General features: G+C 51.5%; 8 protein-coding genes across 8 annotated transcripts; 2 read left to right on the plus strand and 6 right to left on the minus strand.

Moving 5' to 3' along the window:
* Positions 1 to 207: 207 nt before the first annotated feature.
* Positions 208 to 3,642, minus strand: VTN00DRAFT_10385 (uncharacterized protein; the record flags this gene model as incomplete). Its single annotated transcript, XM_069427035.1, has 1 exon — positions 208 to 3,642. The coding sequence occupies one exon, from the start codon at positions 3,640 to 3,642 to the stop codon at positions 208 to 210; it is 3,435 nt and encodes a 1,144-aa protein (XP_069284147.1).
* Positions 3,643 to 3,815: 173 nt separating this feature from the next.
* On the minus strand, positions 3,816 to 4,427 carry VTN00DRAFT_10386 (uncharacterized protein; the record flags this gene model as incomplete). The annotated part of the gene is made up of 2 exons (XM_069427036.1): positions 3,816 to 3,887; positions 4,158 to 4,427. The coding sequence occupies 2 exons, from the start codon at positions 4,425 to 4,427 to the stop codon at positions 3,816 to 3,818; spliced, it is 342 nt and encodes a 113-aa protein (XP_069284148.1).
* Positions 4,428 to 6,894: 2,467 nt separating this feature from the next.
* Positions 6,895 to 7,761, plus strand: VTN00DRAFT_10387 (uncharacterized protein; the record flags this gene model as incomplete). The annotated part of the gene is made up of 1 exon (XM_069427037.1): positions 6,895 to 7,761. One exon carries the CDS (start codon positions 6,895 to 6,897, stop codon positions 7,759 to 7,761), a length of 867 nt encoding a protein of 288 aa, XP_069284149.1.
* A 298-nt stretch (positions 7,762 to 8,059) lies between these two features.
* On the minus strand, positions 8,060 to 11,064 carry VTN00DRAFT_10388 (uncharacterized protein; the record flags this gene model as incomplete). The annotated part of the gene is made up of 4 exons (XM_069427038.1): positions 8,060 to 8,179; positions 8,243 to 10,161; positions 10,216 to 10,550; positions 10,613 to 11,064. 4 exons carry the CDS (start codon positions 11,062 to 11,064, stop codon positions 8,060 to 8,062), a joined length of 2,826 nt encoding a protein of 941 aa, XP_069284150.1.
* A 1,353-nt stretch (positions 11,065 to 12,417) lies between these two features.
* On the minus strand, positions 12,418 to 13,065 carry VTN00DRAFT_10389 (uncharacterized protein; the record flags this gene model as incomplete). Its single annotated transcript, XM_069427039.1, has 3 exons — positions 12,418 to 12,554; positions 12,748 to 12,843; positions 12,924 to 13,065. 3 exons carry the CDS (start codon positions 13,063 to 13,065, stop codon positions 12,418 to 12,420), a joined length of 375 nt encoding a protein of 124 aa, XP_069284151.1.
* Positions 13,066 to 15,064: 1,999 nt separating this feature from the next.
* On the minus strand, positions 15,065 to 17,779 carry VTN00DRAFT_10390 (uncharacterized protein; the record flags this gene model as incomplete). The annotated part of the gene is made up of 2 exons (XM_069427041.1): positions 15,065 to 15,922; positions 15,983 to 17,779. 2 exons carry the CDS (start codon positions 17,777 to 17,779, stop codon positions 15,065 to 15,067), a joined length of 2,655 nt encoding a protein of 884 aa, XP_069284152.1.
* Positions 17,780 to 20,140: 2,361 nt separating this feature from the next.
* VTN00DRAFT_10391 (uncharacterized protein) lies at positions 20,141 to 20,646 on the minus strand (the record flags this gene model as incomplete). Its single annotated transcript, XM_069427042.1, has 2 exons — positions 20,141 to 20,221; positions 20,320 to 20,646. The coding sequence occupies 2 exons, from the start codon at positions 20,644 to 20,646 to the stop codon at positions 20,141 to 20,143; spliced, it is 408 nt and encodes a 135-aa protein (XP_069284153.1).
* Positions 20,647 to 21,188: 542 nt separating this feature from the next.
* Positions 21,189 to 24,760, plus strand: VTN00DRAFT_10392 (uncharacterized protein; the record flags this gene model as incomplete). The annotated part of the gene is made up of 5 exons (XM_069427043.1): positions 21,189 to 21,697; positions 21,786 to 22,449; positions 22,502 to 23,483; positions 23,542 to 24,278; positions 24,434 to 24,760. 5 exons carry the CDS (start codon positions 21,189 to 21,191, stop codon positions 24,758 to 24,760), a joined length of 3,219 nt encoding a protein of 1,072 aa, XP_069284154.1.
* Positions 24,761 to 25,201: the final 441 nt, after the last annotated feature.

A 25,201-nucleotide genomic window follows, 5' to 3' on the forward strand; every position in this document is an offset into this window, starting at 1 on the left:
GGGGTATACACTGACAAAAAGTACAATCGCTCCCAAATAATCCTACGCTTTGTGGGGTATATTTGACAGAAAAGGTGGGGGGGAATCGAAGAGATCGTGGAAATTTGATTCAGAAAGAAAAAGAATACAAGTGGTTGAAATGGACCTGAAGTGGAACTTAAAACAGAAATGTACAAATGGACGTCTGGAGCGATCGTCCCCTGCTGATCAGGATGATGACTTGGGTCTGACATCTGCAGTACTTCTGTTTTCTTGCTGCTGAGGTGGCACATGGCCGGTAGGACTGGCAGGTGAAGCGAAAGGAATGGGGCTGGTCGACGTGAAGACCGGAAGATCCTGCTTTGCCTGTTCAGCCGACGCCGGTGGCGACTGAATAGAAATCTGAGAGTGCATCATATCCTGGGGGACACCCGGGGTAAGCGGTGGTGACGTTGTTGCCGAAACAGATCGCTGCACTAGTCTTACCGAAGAGGGATCGGCTTTATTTTTTGGTGTGAGCTGTTCAGCCCCAGTGCCGGGTACAACGGAAATGGAAGGAGAGGTTGGCCCACGTGGAGAAATGTCTTGTGAGCTTGACATTGGTTCTGTGTCGGATTTTGCTGAGGATACGCTTGCGGCACTCTTTTGCTCATTGGAATGGTCCAAAACAGCCTGCTGAGGCTGGTTTGATGTCTTAGTCGCTGACTTGGACGCAGCTCCTTTGGCTGGCTTGCTGCCCGTGGACTTCTTTGAGAATTTCGAGCCAGCCTTCCTCCTCTCCTCCTCGCGAGCTGCATTCTCCTCTGGCGACGGAACCTTCAGTTTAATGTGAAGCTTCCGCACGCCAGCCGTAAGATTCTCCATGTCGTCGTTCTTGGTATCTTCATTTGCCGACAAAGGTCTTGATGGACTTGGTTCAGAGTCCGTTCTAGGCTGTTCTTCCTCGATGGCGGGCGTTGCCGAGGAAGGGTCCAGATGTGAGGACGGGGCCTTGGGAACAGGAGAGGCCTTCTTTGGGCTATTCGAGCGCTTGGAAGTTGATCCGTGAGAGCCGCTTGAGGTCCTTGCGTTTCTGATAATAACTGTAGCTGAAGATTGCGTACTCATTGCTGTCCCTGGCCTCGGGGGCATCTGCTGCCTATTGCTTGCCATGCGTGATGGAGCTCTTGATGCAGGCTGTCCGGCCGCGCCCGGAGTAGCACTCTGTCTTCGGCTATCTGGAGACGTACCATTGCCTGGTGGCTTCCCAGGTGATGGACCAGATAAATCGTCGACATCAGCAATAGTCCTCCTCCGGTTGTTTCTTGGAGAAGGTCGTGTAGGGGGGAGGGAAGGTTTGGGCTTCCTTTCGCGGAGCTGCATACGTCTCCCATCCATCGCTGCAGGTTCCTCGGCGACTTCGGCACCAGACTGACGCTCCCGACGAGCTCGAGTAGCTTCAGCGTTAAGGTCTTCTGGCCGGTGACTCGTTGTCTGACGATCACTTGGAATGAGGACCTTGGATAATTCATGGCTGGCGGTGGCCCAATCAACTTGTGGTAGCGGCGGAGGAATATAAATATCTGCGCCAGCGTGCGATCCCGATCTCCGATCCCGTGTTTGTGTAATAGCTTTGGCCGTCGACGCTTGGGTCGGAGCAAAATAACTAGGGCCAGCTTTCTCGCGCGGCTTGGGAAGCGGGGGTATGTGGTTGACCAAAGCCTCCAATTCATCCAGCAGCGCTGGCGCCCACCACTCGGTGTCAAAGGCAACAACCTCATCAACGGTATCCAGCTGATGGTTAGTTTCAGGCAGTCCCAAGCGCCCAATCATTTCTGAACCCAGGCGACATTTCTGGCTGTCATCAATTATAGAGGCATTGCTTCGTGTATCTGCAAGGCCAGAAAGGTGACTGAAGACACCGCTTGTCAGGGCTCGGTCGCTGTAACCTCCTTCAAGGACACTAATAACTCTACCATCGACACCCAGCCCTTCTTCCTCAGCCAGTTGCACAATGTCCGTTGTGAATTTAGCGTAGAAATCCGTGGGCACATTCACCTTGTGTCTCTGCATCCCTGTACCCTCCCATTCGCTCGCATCAAATCCAGCTGATATGAAGATGGCAGCCTTTGGCGGTGGTCCGTTCGGGGAGCTTGACAGGCGTTCAGTGTGGAACCGTAGGAAAGCGCGGGCTTTCTCAATCAATATAGAGTATTTATTGTTATACAGCTTCCAAAATTCAACGGGTGTCTTCCACGGCTCCAAGTGAACATTCCAGATCCACTGCCCATGAGCATTATCTATGCAGACGCTGGCATTGCGAACCTTTTCTTCTTCTCCCATTTCGCAAGGGTATGAGTTGATGTCATGCAAACTGAAGTAACCAATTGCCGTCTTCTTGTGCTGTGCAGCATTCTTGGGAGAAGAAACGGCTTTGCGATTTTGCTCCCAAGCAATGGCTTGCGACCCGTCTCCATGGTGGAGGTCGAAATCGATAATCGCAGCGTGGGTGAGGCCGTGGGTCATAGCAGCATGCATAATGCCGACATGGACGTTGTTGATCCAGCAGAAACCTGACGGATGGCCCGACGAACAGTGGTGTCCCGGAGGGCGAATACAAACGAATGCACGTTGAGTTGAGCCGGATCCAAAAACTGCATCCACGCCTTCACAGACTCCTCCCAAGGCACCCTCAAAGGCGCTGAGAGATTCAGAGCATAGATACAGATCCCCCTCGTGAAACTTGGGTGCATTCGCGTCCTTGCCAGAGCTTTGCGGTCGAACCAACTCCTTGCCGTTCAGTGCAAGTCGAGACTCTGCCGCTTCACACATGGTCTTGAGATCCTCCATCCATTTGGTCCCGTGTACATGGGTAACAGCCGGGGAACTGAGGGCCAGTGATCTGTCCGTTTTGCGGATCTGAAAGGGTGGCACGGGCAGGAGGCTCAAGTCGAGATCTGGATGGGGGGCAAAGGTCTCACCAGCATGTCTTCTAGCCATGCGAACGTATGCGGTAGAAAGACCCAACACAGAAGCGCGAATACGCTCCGGCCTCTCGACGATATTGCCCAAGGCTGCCTTGGAGGTCCTGGGCCGTGAGAATCTGTGCCCATAACACGCGTCCTGTATGACAACCAGGGTCTTGGATTGCAGGTCTGCAGAAGAGTGCAATGCTATTTCCTTGCCAAAATACTCTGCCGCAACGGATGAAGCCGTAGGTTCTTCGGGCACCGGGTGGGATTTGGAGCGTAGGTTCGCCATACTGGGAGAAGATTTCAGGTTTGAGACGGAACGTTTGCCAGATAAACTGGGATGTGGAGAGGACACGCGCGCGCCACCGCTGGTGTGGACTGATCGCAGTGAGCTCACTGATAAGCGCTTCTGCAAGCCTGGTGTTGACACTCGGTGGTCGTCCCTCAGGGAAGCGGAGCTGGGAGACCTCCGGGGCGTCGGGAAACTCCCAGATGAGGGGGCATTTCGCAGCTGGGAGGGTGGTCTTTCCGGAAACCTAGGAGACAGAGATGTCGGAGAGACTGCTGAGAGCGACGCAGAGGACGGTGAAAGACTGGGACCCTCCCGCAACTTCGCCGGGTCATTCGTTGTGGTGGACAAGCGTCGTTCACTGGGCCCCTTTCGCGCGGATTGAGGCGTGTTGAAAGAACTGCGACTCTGACGGCGATTCATCGTGGCTGCCAGGTATCTGGCAACGCCAGATAAAATGGCAAACTCTCGACGTGAACGGGCTGTCAGAGTCTATCTGAAGTGAAGACGCATCGAGCATCAACACGGATTACACGAGCTTGGAGCTCCGGGGTCAGGGATGCGCTGTCGCGTCGGCGGGTCCAAACAAGCGCCTCTTAGCGCTCCAGGCGCAGCTCCATGTGGAGCGTTTCCACCACGCAAAAGGGCGCATCGTGGGCATCTTCTCCCTACTAATCGCGTTGTCATGCATGTTGTCTCGCTTATCTCGATATCATATCAGCCGTCGTCAAAGCTGCTGTTTGCATCTCCTGTGTGGTGCGTGTCAAGGTACTCCATGCCCGTATACTATACCTCCCCCTTTTCAACCACAACCATATTGCGCTTCATAACCCCTTTCAAAAAGAAAGATAGACTTTGAGAGTTATTTCATTGTTTTTGATGGCGTATACATGTTTCATCCAAAAGAAGGAAGCAAAAATTCGAAATTATACCCATACCCCTTTTCCTGTACCCTCCTTCATTTTGTCCCATAATTTGGCATGCCATTGACACCATTTCTTGCCGTTCTTATTCTTCTTCACCTTCTTCTTTGCCTTATGCTCAGATATCCAATCCGTCGTGGCGTGTATGTTACAGAAGCACTGCATGTGCACAGTCTCTGTATCGACACCAGGACAGCCACCTTTGCGGTAGCCCGCACAGTGGACCTTTCCCGCGTCCTCCTGGCACTTGCACCATTCGTAGATTGTGAAATATTGCCTGCACATTGCGACCTGACGTTGTGATATGTTTTCTGTGCTGTTTTGCTTTGCTGTCCCTGAGGAGATCTGATACTGCTCGAGATAGCGGCGGCTGTTTTACTGTCTACCCTTATTGGAGGGGCACTGAAGAGGGCAGCACGGATTGCTGGATTAATTGGAATTCAGGATAAACGGAGGACTTCCTGTCCTCTTTAGATTATGTCAGAGGAAAGGTATTTGTCTCCAATCAAACCTGGTATCTCAGTCTGGCGATGACAGTGAGCATCCCCGGCCAGTATATAGTATATTCTCAAGTTTCTTCGCTCTTGACTCTGACACTCGTTGCTGAAAACCAGAGCATCTAGTCGGTATGTGTCTTTTTGAATAACCTCCTTGACGCAGGAAGACCTTTCCCACAAAGGTGAAAAGCATAGCCATGACCTAACATTGCTGACGTCAACCTTAGCCGCGTAGCTATGTCAGACCTTATAAACTTTGGATACTTCCGCAGTGACAAAGAATATCTAGGTTTAGTATTCCGTAAATAGTCAAGAAAGGGACATCCAGACAATGGATTTATGGTACCGAAAATCGACCTAGCCAACGGTCCGCTACAAAGCATCTGGAAACAACAAAGACGACTGTCGCCACTGAGAATTTTAATAGCATAGGGTTAACTGCTTTGTATAGAATTTCCACTGTTTCTATGTCGTTTATGAATGGTCTCTCAACTTGTCACCATGGATAGGAAAAAAGGATTCTAGGCATTAATATCTATACGCCCTTGCTCAAAGAACCATCTCTATAATAGAACAACACCTCTCTCATCGAACATCTCCACACATACGCATGATGCATGGAGAAACTAACCTCGGATCCGAGTCTTGCGGAACAGCGCAAAGCTCACCACCATTCCCACCATCGCTCCAATCCCCATCATTATGACGGGCTTTAACATTGACCCTGAAAAGGAACGATCAACGGTACCTTCATCGCCAGCATCCTCATCATGCGAGGACGCCTCGTGATTATTCTTGTTCGCGGACACATCGTTGTCGCAGCGGTCCGGGTGAATTTCTCTGTAGGAGGACGGAAGGGGGCAGCTAGTTTCTATGTATTCGTGAACACGTTGCTGGCTATATAGTGCGACTTCTTTCTTGGACGAGGATGGTTGATTCTGAATAATCTCCAGGGTAGAAGCACCGGGAATAGATGGTCTCTCTTGGGAGGTTGAATTTGAAGGAGTGCGCACTCGAACTTTGGTCATATTGACTGGATCTTTTTGAGTCTTTGAAGCAGTAAAACTCTTATGTTACCGCTGTAGCTTCGAGTCACGAGTGTGTGCAGTGGATGGGCGTCAAAGATGTCGGCAGGATAAGCGATGATGAAGAAGATGAACAAGCGAGTGGTGGAAGGGAAACTGATAACGCTTTTATACCGCTATACAAGGCATAACATATTGACAATAGCTCAGGTTCGTGACTTCGCCTCTCGAGGCACCGAATTTCCGTCAAGAATCAAATCATCCTTTGTTCCTATAAGACATCAATATTTACATCTGGGCAAATACTTGACAACGCGATAGTTCTCCTAGGTCAATTATTCACATACAAAGAGTCCGACTCCTTTATTGAATGACGGTAGTCATCCGGACCCGATCAGCCCCTTCATTCAACACGATGGTTTCAAATTACTGTCTTTGAACAGCTCGTAAATTTCACCTGGAAATATTGTAGGATGTCACCAATGGCCTTAGAACTTAGGAGAAAACAAAAAGACAAGAGATACAATAAAGATCATTATCCCAGCTTTTTCATCCCGAACCAGACCCACATGTCTTGCAAGGATACTCGGGGTACTTTTCTCGAGTTTTGTCAAGAAGCACAAAATGCATTGTTCAAAGACGTGCATGGCACATGGGGCAAGGACGTGATAATGACTTAGTACATAACAGGATCCCAGTAGAATGTACAGTGAAAGCGATATCGGTGATCTCAGAAAACAAGAGTTGCCAGAGAATGATAGTATGGGGTTGAAACATCTGAAAATGATGCAAACATGTAACTTCACGAATGGTATGGGGTTTATTTCTATGAGAATTAATGCCCAATGATGGAAAACAATGTGCTGACATCCAAACGACGGTGCCGTAGAGCCCAGTATGTAGTTCTACAGAATAGTGAAGCTTAAAGTCGCATTAACTTTTCCCATTCTCAGTAGTCTCGACCCGCAGAGATCTCGGCTCCGTCTAAGGCACGTGACCACTGCGTCACCGCGAGCATCTAGATCCCATCGATGGAAGCTCACCAGCCGAATATATGACTATTATTATTATTCCCTTACCTATCACGACTACGCTTCCTCGTGCGCGACGATTAGCTCTGCGCGGAATTGCGCGAGAGCTCGACGCAATTGCAGCCAATCCTATTGATGGACCATTAATATCGAGAACAGCACCCTGAACGAACGAGTTACGGATACGATACATCCTGCAATGACCCAAGCAGAAACGGACGCAAACAACAACCCCTCCACCACCGACAACATCACCGACGACAAAATGACCGCCTCCCCAGCCCGCGCCTCCACCCTCATCTCAAACCTCTCCTCCGTGACCTCGCGCATCGCCTCCGCATCCTCAAAATCCCCGACTCCACGAACAAAACCCGTCCGACTCGTCGCCGTCTCCAAGCTCAAGCCGGTCTCGGACATCCTCGCCCTCTACAACCCGCCCGCCTCCCAGCTCCACTTCGGCGAGAACTACCTTCAGGAGCTGCTCGAGAAGTCGCGGCTCCTGCCGCCGCAGATCCGATGGCACTTCATCGGCGGCCTGCAGTCGAACAAGTGCGTGACGCTGGCGCGGGACGTGCGCGGCCTGTGGGCCGTGGAGAGCGTGGATACGGAGAAGAAGGCCAGTCTGCTGGATAAGGGGTGGGGGGAGCGGAAGGTGGAAGGGGAAGGGGACGGGGAGAGCAGGCTGCGCGTCTTCGTCCAGGTGAATACTTCCGGGGAGGAGAACAAGTCGGGCGTGGAGCCTGCGGCCGCGCCGGCCCTATGTCGGCATATTCGGGAGAAGTGTCCGCGGTTGAAACTGCAGGGCGTCATGACGATTGGGGCGATTGCGCGGTCGAAGGCTACGACGCCGGAGAATGAGAATGAGGATTTTGTCTGCTTGAAGGATACGCGAGATAGGATCGTTAAGGAGCTGGGTCTGGAAGGGGATGATGCTGCGTTGGAGCTGAGCATGGGTATGAGTGAGGATTTCGAGGGCGCGATCACCTTGGGCAGCGATCAGGTCCGCGTTGGAACTACGATCTTTGGTGAACGACCTCCAAAGTCAGAGGCAAAGATTGTAGGATGATGTGCTAGCAGGGTCTAATAAGGTATAATTGGATTACAAAAGGTGTTGTCAAAACAGATGAACGACCCAAGAGACGCCTCGCTTCACCCTGATATGATTCAAAAAAAGAGGTATATACAATAGACCAAAGATAATGGTCAGGGAAGCACGCTCAGAAAACGTGTGAAAGCCCGCTCCAAGGAACAGCAGCCCAGAAGGACAGAAGACAAGATAATAAGCCAGTCAACGAAAAGAGGATGATCGCTATCATGATTAGATTTCTCTAAACTTCCCTTTTTTTTTCTCATGCGAGGAATGGTCATCGGTCGCCATTATAGGCGTCATCTATACGCGTTCCGTGCGAGAGTTTCTGTTCCATCTGCTTAACAAGCATCTGCGGAACTGTCTCCTGGGTCGCCCGGATCGTTACACGGTACATCTATAACGCTGGAATCAGTATAATAATTTCCTTTGGGGGCTGTGAAAGCACAGATAAACTCACCTTCTTTTCATAGTTGGGTTCAAGTCTCAGTAGGCAGCCCGTCTTTCCGCCTTCTACCTGGTAAACAGCGCATCCAACGATATTCTTTGGATTCGGATCAACCCCGCTGAGGATCTTCCAGTTAAATCCCTCCACAACTTTGCGTGTGAAGGTTTCGTTCGTTGATCGGCCCTTGCCCGTAATACCAAAGGTGCTCTGCGCCTCCAAAGGAGCTCCGCCGATCTGCCTCCACCGCTTAAAAAAGTCTTCAGCAGACAGCGTCGACGGTTCCATATATCTATGCATCAGGATCGGCAGTGCCAAAGTGTATGCCTGAAGCGCCCCCGCGAGATAAGATATCCGGATGGTGGGAGCATCCAGGAATGGTCCGTGAGCCTCGAAAAATAATGTCTGCTGCGTTTGGCCTGCCGCGGGAACGGATGGCTCTGGTAGGTTCTTTGTGTCGACCTTGAGATTAGGAGCGGCACGGTTATCGAGAGTCGTTGTGAATGACCCAATCGAGTACGTGGATTTGTTTGTGAAGTAGAGTTTTACGACACCCAAATGTACACGGAACTCCGAGCGGAATCCTACTTGAATCTGAGCATCTTCGAAGAGGACTCCCTCATCACCAAAGTACAACCTATTGTACCCAACCTCCCAATCAGGGCTAAGGTGAGCAGCACTGGCCAGATTCGGGGCTGGAGGCTCATTCGAGCTCAGGTCAAGCCCAAGGAGATCATCAGAAGCAGTGCCAGTGCTCTTTGCCGCGCCATTTGTGCCATTCGTGCCATTGGCGATACTCGTGAAGGTGCGCTTCAACCCAGTGTTCTGGGCCATCATGACTTCATTTTTATCGGCATTCGCATCCTTTCCACCCACAACCCACGTTCTCTTGTCGCTTGTACCGGCGGTCTTCTGGTGCAGACGCGACAATAGTATGGAGGCTCTCTCCGAAAATGGTGGCATTTCGTCGCAAACTGTTCGAAGAAGATCATCTGTTGGCCGGGTGGCGAGCGAAAGGTACTCGAACGCTCTCTGTTGCAATTCTGGGTCTGGGGAATGACTGTAGAGTCGGAATATTTGCAGCAATTGCGGCTTGATCTCGGGGAAAAGGTTAACGAATTTGATGAACGACGAGAGAATCATTGCTCGAGTGTTATCAGAGCATGAGAACATCTTTGATTGCAAAACCAAGAACTGCTCAATAGGACTGGCCCCCTTATTGTCTGCAATCAGATGTCCAAACTCGCCTAGAACGTAGCTTCCGATTTTCACCAGACTGTCGTGACAGTCACCTTTAAGGTATTCAAGCAAGTGTTGTGCCGCGTAGGCCTGCAGCTCCTCATTGTTCGTGACGATCTGGATTACCCGTTGCCAGACCTCGTCGCTGACGTGGTCGCCCGCCGAGGAAAGCAGCTTCAGAGATATGTCGATGTACCATTGCGCGTCGGTCGCATACTTTTCCGTGAGGATGGCTACCTTCAACACCATCTCCTCTCGGATCGCGTAATCGGCGCTCTGCAGGTACCGTAGGAGTTCATTGACAATCGGACGTGCATTTGATGTGTCGCACATGCTGTAAAGAAGGTCAAGTCCTTTACGCCGTACACTGATATCGCGATCCCTCAGAGAACCAAGGATGATGTTCTGATGCTTCTTAATAGGGTCAAGAGTTTCCGCCCTGGCGGCGAAGTGCGTCATCGCCTCGAGACCAAGGTATCGGACATTGGTCTCTCGAGACTGTATATATTTACCGAGGCGCGACGAGATTTGCATCATTAGATTATGCTCCGTGTCGAGATGGATTAGAAGATTGATGGCTTCGAAGAGGACGGCGTTCTGTGCGTTGTTCTGTTGGACATTCTTGGGCGTGTCCATAGCTGAATGCATGATTTGTTGCAGTGACTCTCGAATAATCTCACGCACATGGGTGTCCTCTGTATCACATTAGACCTTGCGAAACGATCGAGTGAAGGAGATCGTTGGCGTACCAGAAGGAGGGTAATACTGAAGCAACCGTAGCAGCTTCACCTGAATCCATGGGCATGGGACTCGGTAATACAGGTAGTCCGCAGATATCTCGTTATCCACAACGATTTTCTTCAATCTTTGGGCTGCCTTGATATAACTGCCTTTGTACTGCTCCGGTTTGTCTTGAACCAAGGCCATAACGAGAGAGGTTACGGAGAGAGTAACCCCCATGTCCGGATCATCCATGAGAGAGATTATACGTTCCGCCCATTCGTTTTGCACTATGCCTGGGTGCTTGCGGTATAGACGGAGGAGGGTTAAGGCGGCTTTCTTCTTGACAAATGCTTTCGAGGTCCTAGAAAACGTTTAAAAAATCGTTAGAAAAGCTATCAAGCCAGCGGGAAAAGGGGTACTCACGGCGAAATCAGGAGTCTATGGACATCAGCGCTCAGGGCCTCAGCCATCTCTCGGCCTCCGATATTCGCAACGGCATGCAGTGCCAGACAGTTGTTCAATTCGTTGTGATCCAGCAGGTCCTTCCGGATGCTGTTGACGACGAGGTGTAGCAGCTCATGCTGCTCATGGAGAAACAATGTAACAGCTAGGTATCCAATCTGTTTCTCTGAATACTTAGTGGCGGAGATCAGGTTGACGGCTTCCAGGTGACCAAAATCGACGTCGTATCCTTGGATGTAGACATAGAGCAGCTTGCAGACATATTTCTTCTTCTGGTAGCCGTTCAAGTTTCCGTCCTTGAACTTCTGCCGGATGTTCGCCAGTTCCTTGTTGATGCGCTTTTCCTCCAGCTCACGCGCCCTTGCGTTTCGCAGGTCCGCGATGAACTGGACCAGTCCTCGCATAGAAGACATGTTGGCAGTCTAGCAATGTTATGGTCACTTGCTCGAGCGAAGTTTTCCCGTCTCGTCCAAACGCAGCACGTTCTGCTGAGCTATCTCCAGGGGATCAGACAACCATAGCTCGCTTCAACAATTCCCGTACAGCGACACCAGCATTACGGGTTGCGTAGGGGGTTCCGCAAAGCAGGTCGGAGGATTCGACGCGATAGGGGGTTTTCCGTAGATAGTCCGATGGATGCAGTCAGCGACGGAGAGTCGGGAAGGGTGGAAAATCCATTTGAAGGCGTTCTGATGGCAGATTATTGGCAGGCAGGTTCGGCAGCGTGTCAGGAACAAAAGGTGGTCGAAAGACGTGAAGCTGGCGCGAGCTCCGAACTCCTGATGATCCTCGACAGGCCGGCGGATTTCCTCGTGAGCCGTCTCGCAGCCAGTTCCACCGCTTGGGCGGTTCGGCCGCCGGCGTCGATCCGCTCCAGATCCGCGGTAGGCCAGCCGTTATGGAACAACGTTGATGCGATAACCCCGACACGAGCTCACGCTCCACGCCGATGCTGCTAGTTGTTTTCTCTCCTTACTTTCTTGGACCTGCTTATCCTCTTTAATTAGAGCTTGTCATTGCACCGTCTAGTTTATCACTCGGCAGTCGAATGGTCGTCTAAAAACGAGCTGACAACTCTTTATGGTCCCCGGTGCGAGCTCCAAGACTGGGTAGTCTACAAACAGATTGACTGCATGCCATGTGCCGACGCAGTGGATATGCGTTTTTCTACTGGACCAATGGCAAGCTTGCATGCATTCCCCAGCCATCGCTCAGACTGAATTTCGACACCATCCCATTACCCCTGTCGGTTGAGTTCCGACTCACGTCACTATCCTCTCCCGGACGATCCAGCAGTCTATGGACGAACGCAACAGGCACGCGATCCCTGGAAAGAACTCTCTGGGTACACCATCCGTGATGCTACCGGGGAACCTGAGTACTCTCGGGTACTTAAAGCTTGACTTGAGGCAGCTCCATGGGAACCCACCAAAGCTGAACCGTACATGGGCGTCGCTCTCCATGCCCGTCGTGTACTGTCCGGATATCTGCGGGTTATGCTCCCAGAGTACGACGCTGATGCGTTCTCGACTAAGGAAACATTCAAAGATGCATTATACCACACCTGAGATAGAAGCTGTGACTTCAAACCCCTTGTTCTACGTCGAATGCTGATGTTTCAGATCTACACCAGAAAGATGTTCTCACAGCGATTCAAAATTAGAAATCTCATCATTAGCAGCTAATACACAACCAAGGAAGCTCGATTCAACATCTCAGACAATTTCTAACATAAACCCCGAGCCCAGCATACTCATACACAAATCCTACGCAGCACCATATTTCTCATTTCTTCGGTGGAAGATGTTGAAGGAAGGAGCGCCCAGCTTGTGCGTAGTGAAGTCGGCCTCCAGTGCCTCGGTAGCTGTGTCGACGACGCCCATCCTCTCACAAGTGCAGGACTCTGCGACCGATTATATTAGCATTATCGTCCAATTGCATCCGAAATTCGTCCCGTTTTCAGTTCTGTGATGAGCGTGATATGACATCATAGGAAAAGGAAGATGGGAGAGAACGATGTGGATGCCCGGCAGGGTGCCTAACAGTGGCAACACGCAGGATCTTGCTCAAAAGAGATGAAATAGAAATTGACATACCGGCAGGCCTTCTTCCACAGGGACAAGTCGGTCCCTTTACGGGGCTGTTCTCAGATATTGACCGCTCACAGGTACATTGTCCGGCTGGTCGCTGTCCTGGCAAGAACAACACTGTCAGCGAAACATTCTCAAAGTCGCCATACAGATTACGCAATTTGAATCCAAGTGATACTCACTGCAAGAGCACCTGGGGCCCGAGACGGTGTTGTCCCCGCATTTGCACTCGAGCGCTAGCTCCTTGCCGCAGGCGCATTTCGCCTGCTTAGCACAGCAGCATCCATTATCCGCGGAGATACCGCAGCAGGTAGACGGGTGCATTTTGCTGTGTTCTTTAATGATTCAATGGCTTTCCCGTTCAAGTGTTATGATGTATATATGAGATGGATCAAGAGGGTCTCTGAAAATAGTGTAATTTAAAGGAACACAATTAGATCCCCAGATCTCCAGACAAAAGTAATTCGGTACAACTGAGTAAAGGGCCAAGCAGACTTTATATTTATAGAACCGAATACGAATACCTACGCAATACTATGTAACCGGCACCTACCTAATTAACAACGTCCCCTTCCTGATTGGTTCACCACTGCACCACGCTACCCGCTCACGGCCGCGCAGTCTGATTGGTACCGCACTGCCACCAATGACTATACAACCAGGTATTCTTCTAGGTATCTTTCTTAGATATAGCGATGCTGTGACTGGGTGCGGAAGCCAGTGAGTACAGTAATCGGTAGCTGACCGGATGGCATTGTTTGATTACCATTGTTGGTTTCGTGTGGATCAACCTTGAAACCGAACCAGGCAGATGACATCAAAAGGATGGGAAACAGGGAAACTTCATAGGGTTTGAGGCTTGATGCCTTTTGTCAACGTGGCAAACCCTTAAGTTATAAGAAGGCGAGAATCCTGACCAGCTTAGTAGATCTGAGGTTTCACCTGGGTAGTAGTCGTCCATAAGTACCAGATAGGTACTTCCTGTCACTTTTCTTTGAATGATATCTGTAATATAGACCGACTGACTGACTCACTGACTGGCTCCTCTTTCCCATTGATTTATGTACAGCTTTCTCTTTTCAGTGCTTTTAGATCCATCCCCTGATTAAGCACCTAAAGTACAAAAAGGCTCTCTTGCCATTATCATTTCCTTCCTTTTTTTTTCACGAATCTCATCGAATTAAAGAAGGGCACACTCGAAGTAGAAGCCTACATACATACATATATTGAAAGAACATCCCATCCCATGTCAGATTCCACATCACCATCACATCTTCCACTGATGAGAGAATTTAGTTCATCTGCTGATACGCTAATATATCAGGTATATGTCAGTTTCAACGAGCAATAGGTAGCCATTTCATTGGCAATTGATAACCTCACGTTTAGTTCAATGGCGTTAGCATCTCCTTATTGTCTTCTGGTTATCGTTCAGCAAAATGCTAGTGGCTCGTACTGTAGATAGTCCTCATCAATCTCATCTGCCTCCTTTGGCAAGTAAGTAATAATGGACTTGGAATCGAGGCTTCAGTAGGAGCTGAGCAGGAGTATGGTACCTACTCTATTCCAATGCTATAAGATATCTATCTGGTCAAGAGATTTGTGATGTGCCATACCGATCTAGTTGTTACCATGCCATGTTAAAAAAAGAGAGAGAGGAAGTGAATGAGAGAGAGCATAACGGAAAGATTATCAGATCAAACTAGATTAAGCGTGCAAGTCATCCACATATTGGGTATCAGTAAACTTCAGTAAATTTCAATTATCAATTAGCCTCGTGGACCTTGCTGAAGTTATGTCCCGCGACAAATGATAATAGTATGTCATAAGCAAGAAGACCGTCTGACTACTGCACTGCGTGTTGAGCATTTCCTACTTGTTATATCCAAGATTCTACCCCACCATTTTTCTGATAATTATAAGAAAAAAAAAACTCCGCACAACTGTCTGCCCAACAAGCCACAGTAGATGCACCGCGACTCACTGTCCCAGAGATAGTAATAAGGTCATCAAGGTAGTAAGTACCTCGTGCAGAACAGGGACCACTTTATGTCTCGGTTTGGTATCTGACTAAAGGACGTAAAAAAAGAAGCGCCTGCATGCCTCGGAACAGAACGCACATGAAAGGAAACAAAACGTTAAAAAAGAATAGAGTAACCTGCCAAAAAGACACAGGCAACAGATCATGCGTAGTCGACGAAACGGAGACCGAGATATAGTTCCTGCGCCCATACGCCGCCGCCATCCAGTCTTGCAATATAGGTAAAATGCCTTAACAAACCATGGGTATCGATCCCGTTTCCAACATTGAATTTTAATCCGTTCATCCTTGATAACTCCACCGCACTTCTTCGCGGTTTCCACCTTGCGAGCTGCCGCTGGCCTCGCCCATCTGCGACACCACCCACTCGAGAACACTCTCGTAGCAGAGAACAAACTGGCTGAGGTTCTGCACCATGCTCGGGCGCTGTGTTCGGAAATCCTCCACGGTCTTGGCGACCAGATCCACGTTCTCGCAGTGAACCCACGCGCCGGCGCTGCTGTCATTGTAGTTGTTGTGGCTACTTCCCTCGGGAGAACGCATGGCCCGCTGCCGTTTCAGCATGTCCAAAACGCTGTCGACTGTGCAGAAAGTGCCCGTGCGCCCGCAACCCGCACTGCAGTGCACCAAGACGGGCCGCTGACCCTCTGGCTCCACATCGTGATTACCAAAATTAGCATTACTGGTCGATCTCGTAACCTTGTTGCATTGTTCAATCAGTTTGAGGAGGTGAGCTGGCTGCGAAGTCGTCCCAAAATCCGGCCAGTAAGAGTACTGCAGCTGCGTGACCTCCCGGAGTGGCTGGAAGGGAAAAGCAGAGTGCGATAGCGAAAAGTGTCGCACAATAATGTACGGAGACTCATTGAGAGATGGCTCACTGGGCGCCAGAGCCAGATTCATCTCTGCTGCAGTGAGCGGATTCGTTGACCTTCGCTGTCCCAAGCTGGGAGGATGCCTGAGAGGCGAGTGTGCGGATTTTGTGTCTATTGGTATTCGGCGTTCTGCAAGACTCTTGACTTTCAAAGGCCCATAGTCTCCGGAATTCCAGTATGGGTGGCACTTGATTTGCCCTCTTTCGATTTCGGCGGTGAGAGCCACAATAACCCTGACATCTTGTTCCCAAATAACACGCCAAAAATCCTAAAACACAGTCAGCGCGGAACGGATCAATATCTCTGAGAAAGGTGACCGAGTACTCACATTAAATGTGTCCGGTACAGGAGCCTGCGTAGCGATATAGCTCTTGTTCGTGTATTCCGCTTTTACGTAATTTGCATTCACATAATCGCAACCGCCCGCTGGGACATCCTGCAGCCGGACTCGGGAATGATCAAAAGGGTAAATGTCATTATATCGGTTCTTGGAACCTTTCTCTATCCCCGCAACGCGGAATCCCTCGGATGGGGCGTCCGGAGGAGAAGGTCCATACGTGACTTTTCCAGAAAGCGCTTCTCGCATGCGCTCCAGCTCCTTTTTCTCAATGTTCAAGAATTTCTCAGAAACCATACGCCCCTGATCTTTCGTGTCGGACGCATCGCGGAGCCAGGTGGGCAGCAAGTCTTTCCTGGACTCTGTCAACCCTTCCGGAAGCTTGACCGCCATCTGGCCGACGCCGCCTACGAGATCCATATTCTGACGGATATTCCCGAAGAATGGATTCGCAGCGGAAGACGATTCGGGGAGAGCGCAGCCTCCAACCACAGAAGTAACAGTCGGGAGTTTCAGACTCATTGAGAGTGGCTGCTTCGAAGACCCTCCACTGGTCTGTCCTTGCTGCTGCTGATGCCGTTTGATTAAATCCGGGAAACGGTTCGAAAAGGAGGTAAAGCCGCCGCAAAGGACCAAAGCCTCTCCGTCCCAACCATCAGCGCTGAACTTTTTCAGGACGCTTATCAATGGCCCTGCGTCCCTGATATTGGATGTGCCCGAGTCATATACAACGATGTGGGCACACTGTTTCCATGTTCCAAACTTTTGTTTCTCAGCCTCTCCCGTAAAGGTATCCTGGAGCCTCTGAGTGTTGAAGGACGGACGCTTCAGAAGAGTAGTGGGGATGCAGAGATTCAGGGATCCTTGAATGTGCGCCTGGCAGTAATAGGGATACGGCCGTACATCCAGCAAGAGCACCTTGTCAGGCAATGACTGCAGCAACTCTGCGCAACGTTCAACAGAAACGAGACTCACATTTCCATGGTCCACAGAAGCCGGTGAGGTCTCTGCACGACGAGGAGGCGTCCGAAACCCAGACGCAGAGACTGAATGCCGGGAGAAATGTGGTGAGAAAGAGATTCTGGAGTCCTGACCGTCCAGTTCGGCAAGACGAGTGTGCACCAAGCTGGATGATGGAGATCGAAAGGTCCGGGACGCATTCGGCCTTGACAAGCCAACGAACGGCGACCCGAGGGTCTTCTCGTCGCCTCGTTCTGCATTATCTGTGTCTATATATGATTTAGTGAGACTGATGTGGCCATTCGTGTCGACACCTCCCACGGGATCAGTCAGCGAACGTCCCGAGTTGGTCGACACGGGGGAGCCGGTGCCATGGCTCGACTCCAGCTGCTGCGGCTCTTCAAACAGAGCCGGACTTGGCTTGACGAGGTCTGAAGCATCTCTACATCCCTGGTCAGAAGTCCTGACTCCGTTCTTCCTGGGAAACGCAAATTCGCCTAGCCTCGGAGTCGAGGGCAGATGTCTCAGTCCCGGGCTGGGAGCGGCCGATGGTGGATTGGCAGCATCCCAGTTTCTTTTGGTATAGGGGCCCTGGCTGGGCTCTGGCGGATTGGTGTTGTTTTCCACCACGAGGCCAAAGTAGCTGGGACTCGCGGTGACATTGCGAGGGGAACGGGTACTGGCAAGGAGGAAAGGAGAGGGGAGAGGGCCAACCACGCCTGGTGTTCGCGCTGGCCAGCCAGTGGGAGTGGTCGAGACGTTGTATGACTGAGAACCCGGACTCCATGGAGAAGTGGGAGAGGGTCTAGAGGTGGCCGTGGCAGACATGTCGTCTACAGCACGGGAGAGAGAAGCAGGCAGGGTGTTCTATAATCGAGGAGAGACGGCGGGCGAGGGGCAGAAGCATGTAGCCATCTTGGACCAATTGCAATCGCACAGAGGGTTGGCAGGAAGGCGAGGAAAAACTCCGCAACGGAGCCGGATCTCGACCACGGGACGATCTTATAGAGCGAGCGCGAGGAGGAATGACGGCATGGGATTCGCGAGATCTCCCCAAACAGCTCCCGGGGTTCTGGGCTCGGTGTGTGGGGACGTGGCGGGAGGAGAAGGAGCGAGGGCGAGAGGCGAGGGAGAGAAGCAAAAAAGCGTCGACAGGGCTGGCCATGACGGCAAGTTCCTGCCTGAGATCGCGGCGATCCACCGAATGACGTTATGCCGTCCAGCGCGCGCCTTCCCACAGCGGCCGTTCTGGAACGCCACTTTAGGCAGGCGCGTAACTTGTCCTCTCTGTGCACTACTGTGTATGTCTCTGCCGTCAAAGCAGGCAGTCGCACATCGAGGAGTTCAGGTCTCCCAGCGCCCCCTTCTTCCCCTCTCCTCCCGCCTACGCAACACCGTCCGTAGCGCTTTCCGGACGCCGGTCCCCGGTGGGTACGGGAGCAGGGCCCCAAACACATGGGCGTTCTAGCCCTCGTCCCTCTTATCTTAAACTTCTCACTCTCGGCTGGAGGCATCGGACGCGCGGGAAGAGCCTGCACACCCTCGCCATTGGACCCCCTCCATATCTCCTCCATCAGTGTATCTCCCACGTAGTCAGTCGCTGCAGTCCTCCCCTTAACGTTCCCACTCGGAAACTGGGCATGTGGACACCCCTCCCCGGCACCGTCCCCTTGTAGCGACGCTGATCACTCTCGCAAGACCCATCAGGATGATCAGGTTCATCGGCCCCGTCAACTTTTCAGGACATTGCTCCTTTCGGACGATGATGACGTCCTTCTTGACATTTAATATGACAGTGAGCCCTAGTAGATCAATGCAGCCTCCATCGAGTCATGGCGTCGGAACTTTTCTCGTTTTCCCCTCCCTAGCGCCGTTCTAGAACCCCGCCGTTCGTGCTCCTCCCTCAACTTGGGACCCTTCGGCTCGATGCGACCCCTTCCCCTGGGAAGACGATAATCATTATCAACGGCCCCGTGTGGATAATATAGGACCTGGATAACCGGCACAGACGCTGTCAGTTCCTTTAGTGTCCCCGGCTACCTGGGAGACTCCACGAGGCTGTGCTCACGCTCTTGGACCTTCGAATTGACGTGAATCTCAACGGATGCATCTGGTGTCCCGTGCTGCCAACGGCTGTACAGATGGGATGAACCGCGTCCGATGTACCCTTCGAGGCCTTGCTTCCTCCAGATGGAGTTGCACAAAGCCTTTCTTCCCAAGTTTTATTGTTTATGAAGGAGAGGAAAAGCTAATTTTAGCTCAAAGAAAATTATCTGCGGAAGCACGGAGTCGGACGAGAATAGTAACCGTTTCTAATAATTGAACTCGATCCAGAATGGCGGATACTGGAAGCGTCAACGGTGGCCGCTCACGGTCCACGAAGGGGTCCACCAACAGCTGATCGGACTGATGCTCTTAATAAGAATAGGCTAGCGATTCGTCATCTGCGACCACTTATCTTCTATCATTATCCGAATTATGCGACACCCCTCTGGCATTGTTACTATTGTCTTCATAATGACGGCTCACTATCACATGTTACTCATCCCTGATTGATCCCTTGACCTTTTTTCTGTCGAGAACATATCCCCAAGAGATACTACTGCCGTACTACTTCATAGTCCCCTGCTGGTCCCACTTGAACGTTTGGCCGACACACACTGCCGGCGAACTCTAGCCTCGTCTTTACTCCTTAACTCATGAATCTATGCTGGTAAAGAATTGGGTTCGTTACTATTCAACAGCTGTTGTTGAACAGTTGGGGTTATTCGGCCGATTTTTTGTGCCGCCCTTTATCCCCCCTGATTTCCGCCCATGATATTTTTATCAAAATGAACCGTGCCCCCTCCTGATAGTTACTCTTTTAGTCAGAATGTAGTACATTCTATTTTTACATGAACCAATAGGAAGCAATAGATGGATAGAAAAGGATGAAATCAAGACACTTAACATTCACAGATGATATTGTACAGTACATGCAGAGACCACCATTCCAACGGAAAAATCCTAATACGCCATCCATGCAAGTGTAAAAAGAAATCATCATCAACCGCATTTCACATCATGTACATACACCCGTTTCCCCTTCCCATCACGCTCTGATGCGACAGCGGCAAGGGAGTGGAGTCAAGTCAATATCTTCAAAAGAAGTCTGCCCCAAGAATGATGTCACGGAATCGATGCAGTTTTTTACAATCGCCCGTCCGGCTCGCCCTTGAATCGTTGTACGCGCTTCTGTTCCCAGTTGTCCAGATCCTTGGCGATGAGCCTCTGCAAAGGTTCAAGCGCAATTAGCAATAATATCCTTCCGACAAGCACTTCATCCTTCAAAAACAGGAGATGGTAGCGCCATTGTGGAAAATCCTTACATAGTACTCCTCCCTCTCACTGCCGACAATCCTCCTCCGTGGATTCCGCTTGATGCCCTCCTCCTCCCCGTCCGGCCCCTTGAGTCCCAGCTCCAGCGCCTCTTCCTGCGTCAATTGCTTCACTTTCCGGTCGTGCCGTTCGTATCGGAGGGCGGTGGCGGGCGTCAGCGCGAACGACGCCGCCACCATTACCGTGATGAAGGGGAGGCCGAAGAGCAGGAAGGGGTGTTTTGAGAGGTTGGCGCGGTAGAGCGCACCGAGCCGTTCGCCGAGTGAGGAGGATGCCGTCGGGGCGCGACGGTAGGGTTTGGCTTGGAAGACGGGCATTGTTGTAATTTTCTCCTAGACTCTGGGGATTTATTTTTTTTTATCCTTGTGGAAATCGAACCCGCATGAACATCAAACGGTTCCGTCGAAACTGTATATCGCCCGTACCTGAAGAATAATTGTGGTTGATGGTTCCGAAACGGAGCTTTACACAACGGGGAAGATTTACCGGGAAAACAGATGATCCGGGATAAACAAGATCGTATCCTGTGAGGAACGACAGCATAAAAACTACACGCGGTGAGGGCTCCGTCTGCCTATAAAGGACGCCTTCTTTTCAAAGTTTTTTCCCTTCGAAGGGGATATCTACACATTCAAAATTTGTCTGTCAGTTTCCCTGTCCCCGGTGCGGGTGGATGTTCACCAGCTTGGCCCTGAAATTCAACTTCGCGCTTCTCAGAAGATTGATCCTTCCGCACTTCTTTGGCAGCTAAGCTTACAACGTCCAACGCCGAAACAGAAAAACAGGTCACCTCTGGATACGGATAATCGAGCTTCCAGTCGCACGGTCTCCCAGCGCCTTTTAGCAGCATAGATCCCCAATGGCGTCCGGCTCGGGATCCTTATTCGGCGGCAGCAGCCTTTTCGGAGGTGGAACGACGGGAGCTGGAGCTGGAGGAGCTGGGACATCAGCACCGCAGACCGGGAGCATCTTCTCCTCGAGCAACCAGCCCAGCGTGCTTGGAAACACTACTACTACGACTGCTACGACGACGACCGGACAGACTGCTCCCACCCTCGGCCTCTTCGGACAGCAGCCCCAGCAACAGCAACAGCAGCCCGCACAGACTCAGGCACTGGGACTGGGACAGAGCCAGCAGACGACCGCAGGGGCCCAGACGCTGACATCGGCCCAGGCAACACAGCCCGCGTTTTTCAACAGTCTGCTGGAACGGGGGAAGAAGCGGCCGCTATCGACCGCTGGACAGAATGCTGGGTTCGGAGAGCTGCCAAGTCTGCAGCTGGGACTGGATGATATCCGGAGGAAGGCCAGGGAGCTTGGAGCCGGGGGAGCAAAGGCCGCACAGCAAAAGGGTCTGGATAGCAAAGCGTGAGTGCGACTCTTTTTTTTTCTTTCCTACGATGACTTATCTTTTGTTACAACGGAGCGCGTTCTAATCTTTTTAAATCGATCTCAGTCACTACTTGCTCGCAGCTTCTGGAATTTCGCCAGGGAAAGCCCTCCGTGACCTGAAGTCTCTGGACACTCAAGCCGCCGCAGCGAGCCCCTTCAAGCAGACAGACACCTTCGACCCGGACAACGAGAAATTCCTGAGAGGCATACAGCAGCGGGGACGGCAGGCGATGATCGCTGAAAGTCTGGCCCGTGTGCACAGGGACTTTGACGCTTTTCTGGAAGAGAAGGTGAATCTGAACTGGGACGAGCAGCGCCGGAAAATATTCCAACATTTCGGGCTGGCTCAGAAGGATGACGAGGGGGAGACTCTGGGTGCGACGGCTAGAGGTTCGTTTGGTCGGTCGACGAGGCATACCAAGCCACCAGGCACCACCTCGCCGCGTGGATTCGGTACAACTGGTCGCAGGAGTGTCTTCGGACGGTCGGGTCTGGACAAGTCTGTCATTGGGACATCTGGGAAGGGACTGGGTGGATCCCAGATTTTCGGAGATCCAACAGAGAGAGCCGAAGGAGCGGGCATCCAGTCGCCGGATACCCGCTTCTTGCGAGAGAAGATGGGATTCTTTGCCGATAAGGTGCAGCGCTTGAATGCGGCAAGGCTCCAAGGAAAGGTCTTCCCCGTGCTCCATGAATTTGCTGAGGTTGAAGAACACGCAGGAGGCGATGTAAGTTTAAATTTCCATGTCATAATGCTACCAGCTGACTGATTGTTTCCAGGTTCCTCGGCAATTGTTCGAAGCATACCGCGCGCTTATAAGCATCACAAAGGAAGATCCGAACGCCACTAACCCTTCGGATCCTGGTGCTGTCAAGGAGCGACAGTTCTCTGAAGACTATCTGAACGAATCTCCAAGCTCGCGCGGAGCGACCAATATGAGGAAGAGAATCGTCGAAGGGTCAAGGACTCTCCTCGAGAAGCTCTTTTACAACGAAGTTGAAAACATGATCGCCAGGAACCCTCGCGAGGCGCAGCTCGGTGGTATTCCCACTGTGATCAACAAGATCCGCGCATATATCAGACTTCGCGCTGCGAGGAAAGACCTGGCCCCTGACGGGACCGAACTGCAGATGGTCGGCGACGATTACTGCTGGATTCTGATATTCTACCTCCTGCGGTGCGGATTCATCACCGAGGCGGCAGAATATGTCAGTCGAGACCCGGGATTCAGGTCGCTGGATCACAAGTTTGTCACTTACATGACCACCTACGCGCAGAACCGAAGGTTGCCCAGAGATCTTCAGCAAAAGATCAATGGAGAATACCAGCAACGGTTGCGCAATGCACCTGAAAACACGGTTGATCCCTACCGGATGGCCTGTTACAAGATCATTGGGCGCTGTGACCTGGGCCGTAGACGCCTTGAAGGCATAGCCCAGACTGTGGAAGACTGGATGTGGCTGCAGTTCTGCCTCGCCCGGGAAGATGACCGCGCTGAGGAGATCGCCGGTGAGGTGTTCGGTCTCGAAGATATTCAGACAGATATCGCAGAAATCGGACAACGCGTTTTCACCAAGGGACAAGAGGGGCCTGGCGGCTACGGAACGTTCTTCCTGCTGCAGATTTTGGGCGGAATGTTCGAGCAAGCAGTGTCGTACCTTGGATCCTATGCCCCTGTTAGCGCCGTGCACGTTGCGATTGCCCTGGATTACTACGGGCTTTTGCGTGTGTCAGACTTCTACACATCGGGCGAAGAACTATGTAAGTTGACAAGCATTCAATTATTTTGTGATTTCGTTAAACTAATGTTTTTCAACAGTGTCGTTCACTACCAAGCAATTCCCGCAGATCAACTTCGCGTATCTCATCACTCAGTACACTCGCGAGTTCCGCACTGGCTTTGTGGAGGCGGCTATCGACTATTTCACGCTCATCTGTCTGAACGCAGACCTCCCTGGTGCGCTCGGCAAATCGCAAGCTTCCGTGTGCCATGAGGCTCTGCGTGAATTTATCCTGGAGACCAGAGACTTTGCCAAGCTCCTTGGTGACATTCGGGCTGACGGCACGAGAATCAAGGGAGCCATCGAGCAGCGCCTGTCACTCATCAAACTGGTTGACCAGGAAGAGTTCCTGAAGACCATCACCGTTCAGGCTGCCGCGGTCGCTGATGACAAGGGCTTGACGGCTGATGCTGTTCTCCTGTACCATCTCGCCGAAGATTACGACCAGGTTATCGAGTTGATCAACCGAGCACTGTCCGACGCTGTGGCTGTTGAGCTCGGGGGATCTGCGTTGAAGCTGCAGCCCCTGCGGCCCAGAACGCAGGATGGCCAGGACGCGCAGCAGGGAGAACCGACTGAGCCCGGAAGCAGCCTTAGCTTGACGGCCGTCGAGGACCCGGTCGTCTTGGCAAAGAACATGATCGGTCTCTACAACTCCAATGCTCTGTACTACCAGCGCATCCGCCAGGTGAACCGCGATGCATGCGGTTTGTTGCTTCGGATGATGGAAGCGAAGGCTGAAGTTGAGGCTGGACGATGGACTTCAGCGCTTGATGTAAGTGCTATTTTTGCTTATTCCCCCCACACCCTCAACATATACAACGTCAGGGATTCGTTGGTGGTCATCACCCAACTACCCGCCGCCCAGCCTGTGGCTTAACCGCTTGAAGTGCTTGAATGGAACATTTACTAACAAGACTTCCTACACAGGCTATCAACGAACTCAACATCCTCCCCCTCCGCGCCCGAGGCTCCGTCCCCAACATCCGCAGCGCCGCCCAGGCCTTCCCCTCCTACCCGCCCGTCATCTCCCGCAACGTCGGCCACCTGATCATGTGGAGCATCACCTGCATCGGCCGCGAGCGCGAGCGCCTCCTGTCCGGCGCGTACGAGAACGAAATCCGCCAGGGCCTGTCGGAGGAGCTGCTCGTCATGGCCAAGGATCTCATGGTGTTCTCGGGCATGATCAAGTATAAGCTGCCGCCGAGGGTGTATGAGACGCTGGCTCGTGCGGGTGGGGAGATTGGGGCGTATTAGTTGATCAATCTGGTTAGTTAGCAACTGCTGTGTGTGTGGGGGGAGGATTTTTCTTGTCGGTTGGTTGTTGGTAGTTCTTCAGAAGGCTAGCTAGCTAGCTAGTTAGCTAAGCTTATGTATGTCGATAGCTGTGTTTTATTTTAGAGCGGAACTCTATTTGACACGATTTGTTGTAATCAGAGAGGAGTATGATTTTGCTTTATTTGTCTTTTCTAGCTTTGACTTTTTGTATGTCAATTTTGCTCTGCTCACGTCGTGCACTGGATCTGTTGTTATCGTAATATTATTTTATATAGTAACAGCGGCAGCAGCATAGAATACACACAGCACAGAAACCAAAACCAAGTTAACGGCTAACGAGTACCGCCATAGATAAGCTGTTAAAAAAGCAGTCTTTAACTTAATTAAAAAGCCACTTTCATGACCAACACCACCAGCAGC

This window comes from Thermoascus crustaceus, assembly GCF_041956765.1.
Source record: "Thermoascus crustaceus strain CBS 181.67 unplaced genomic scaffold VTN00scaffold_9, whole genome shotgun sequence".
Taxonomy (NCBI): Eukaryota; Fungi; Ascomycota; class Eurotiomycetes; order Eurotiales; family Thermoascaceae; genus Thermoascus; species Thermoascus crustaceus.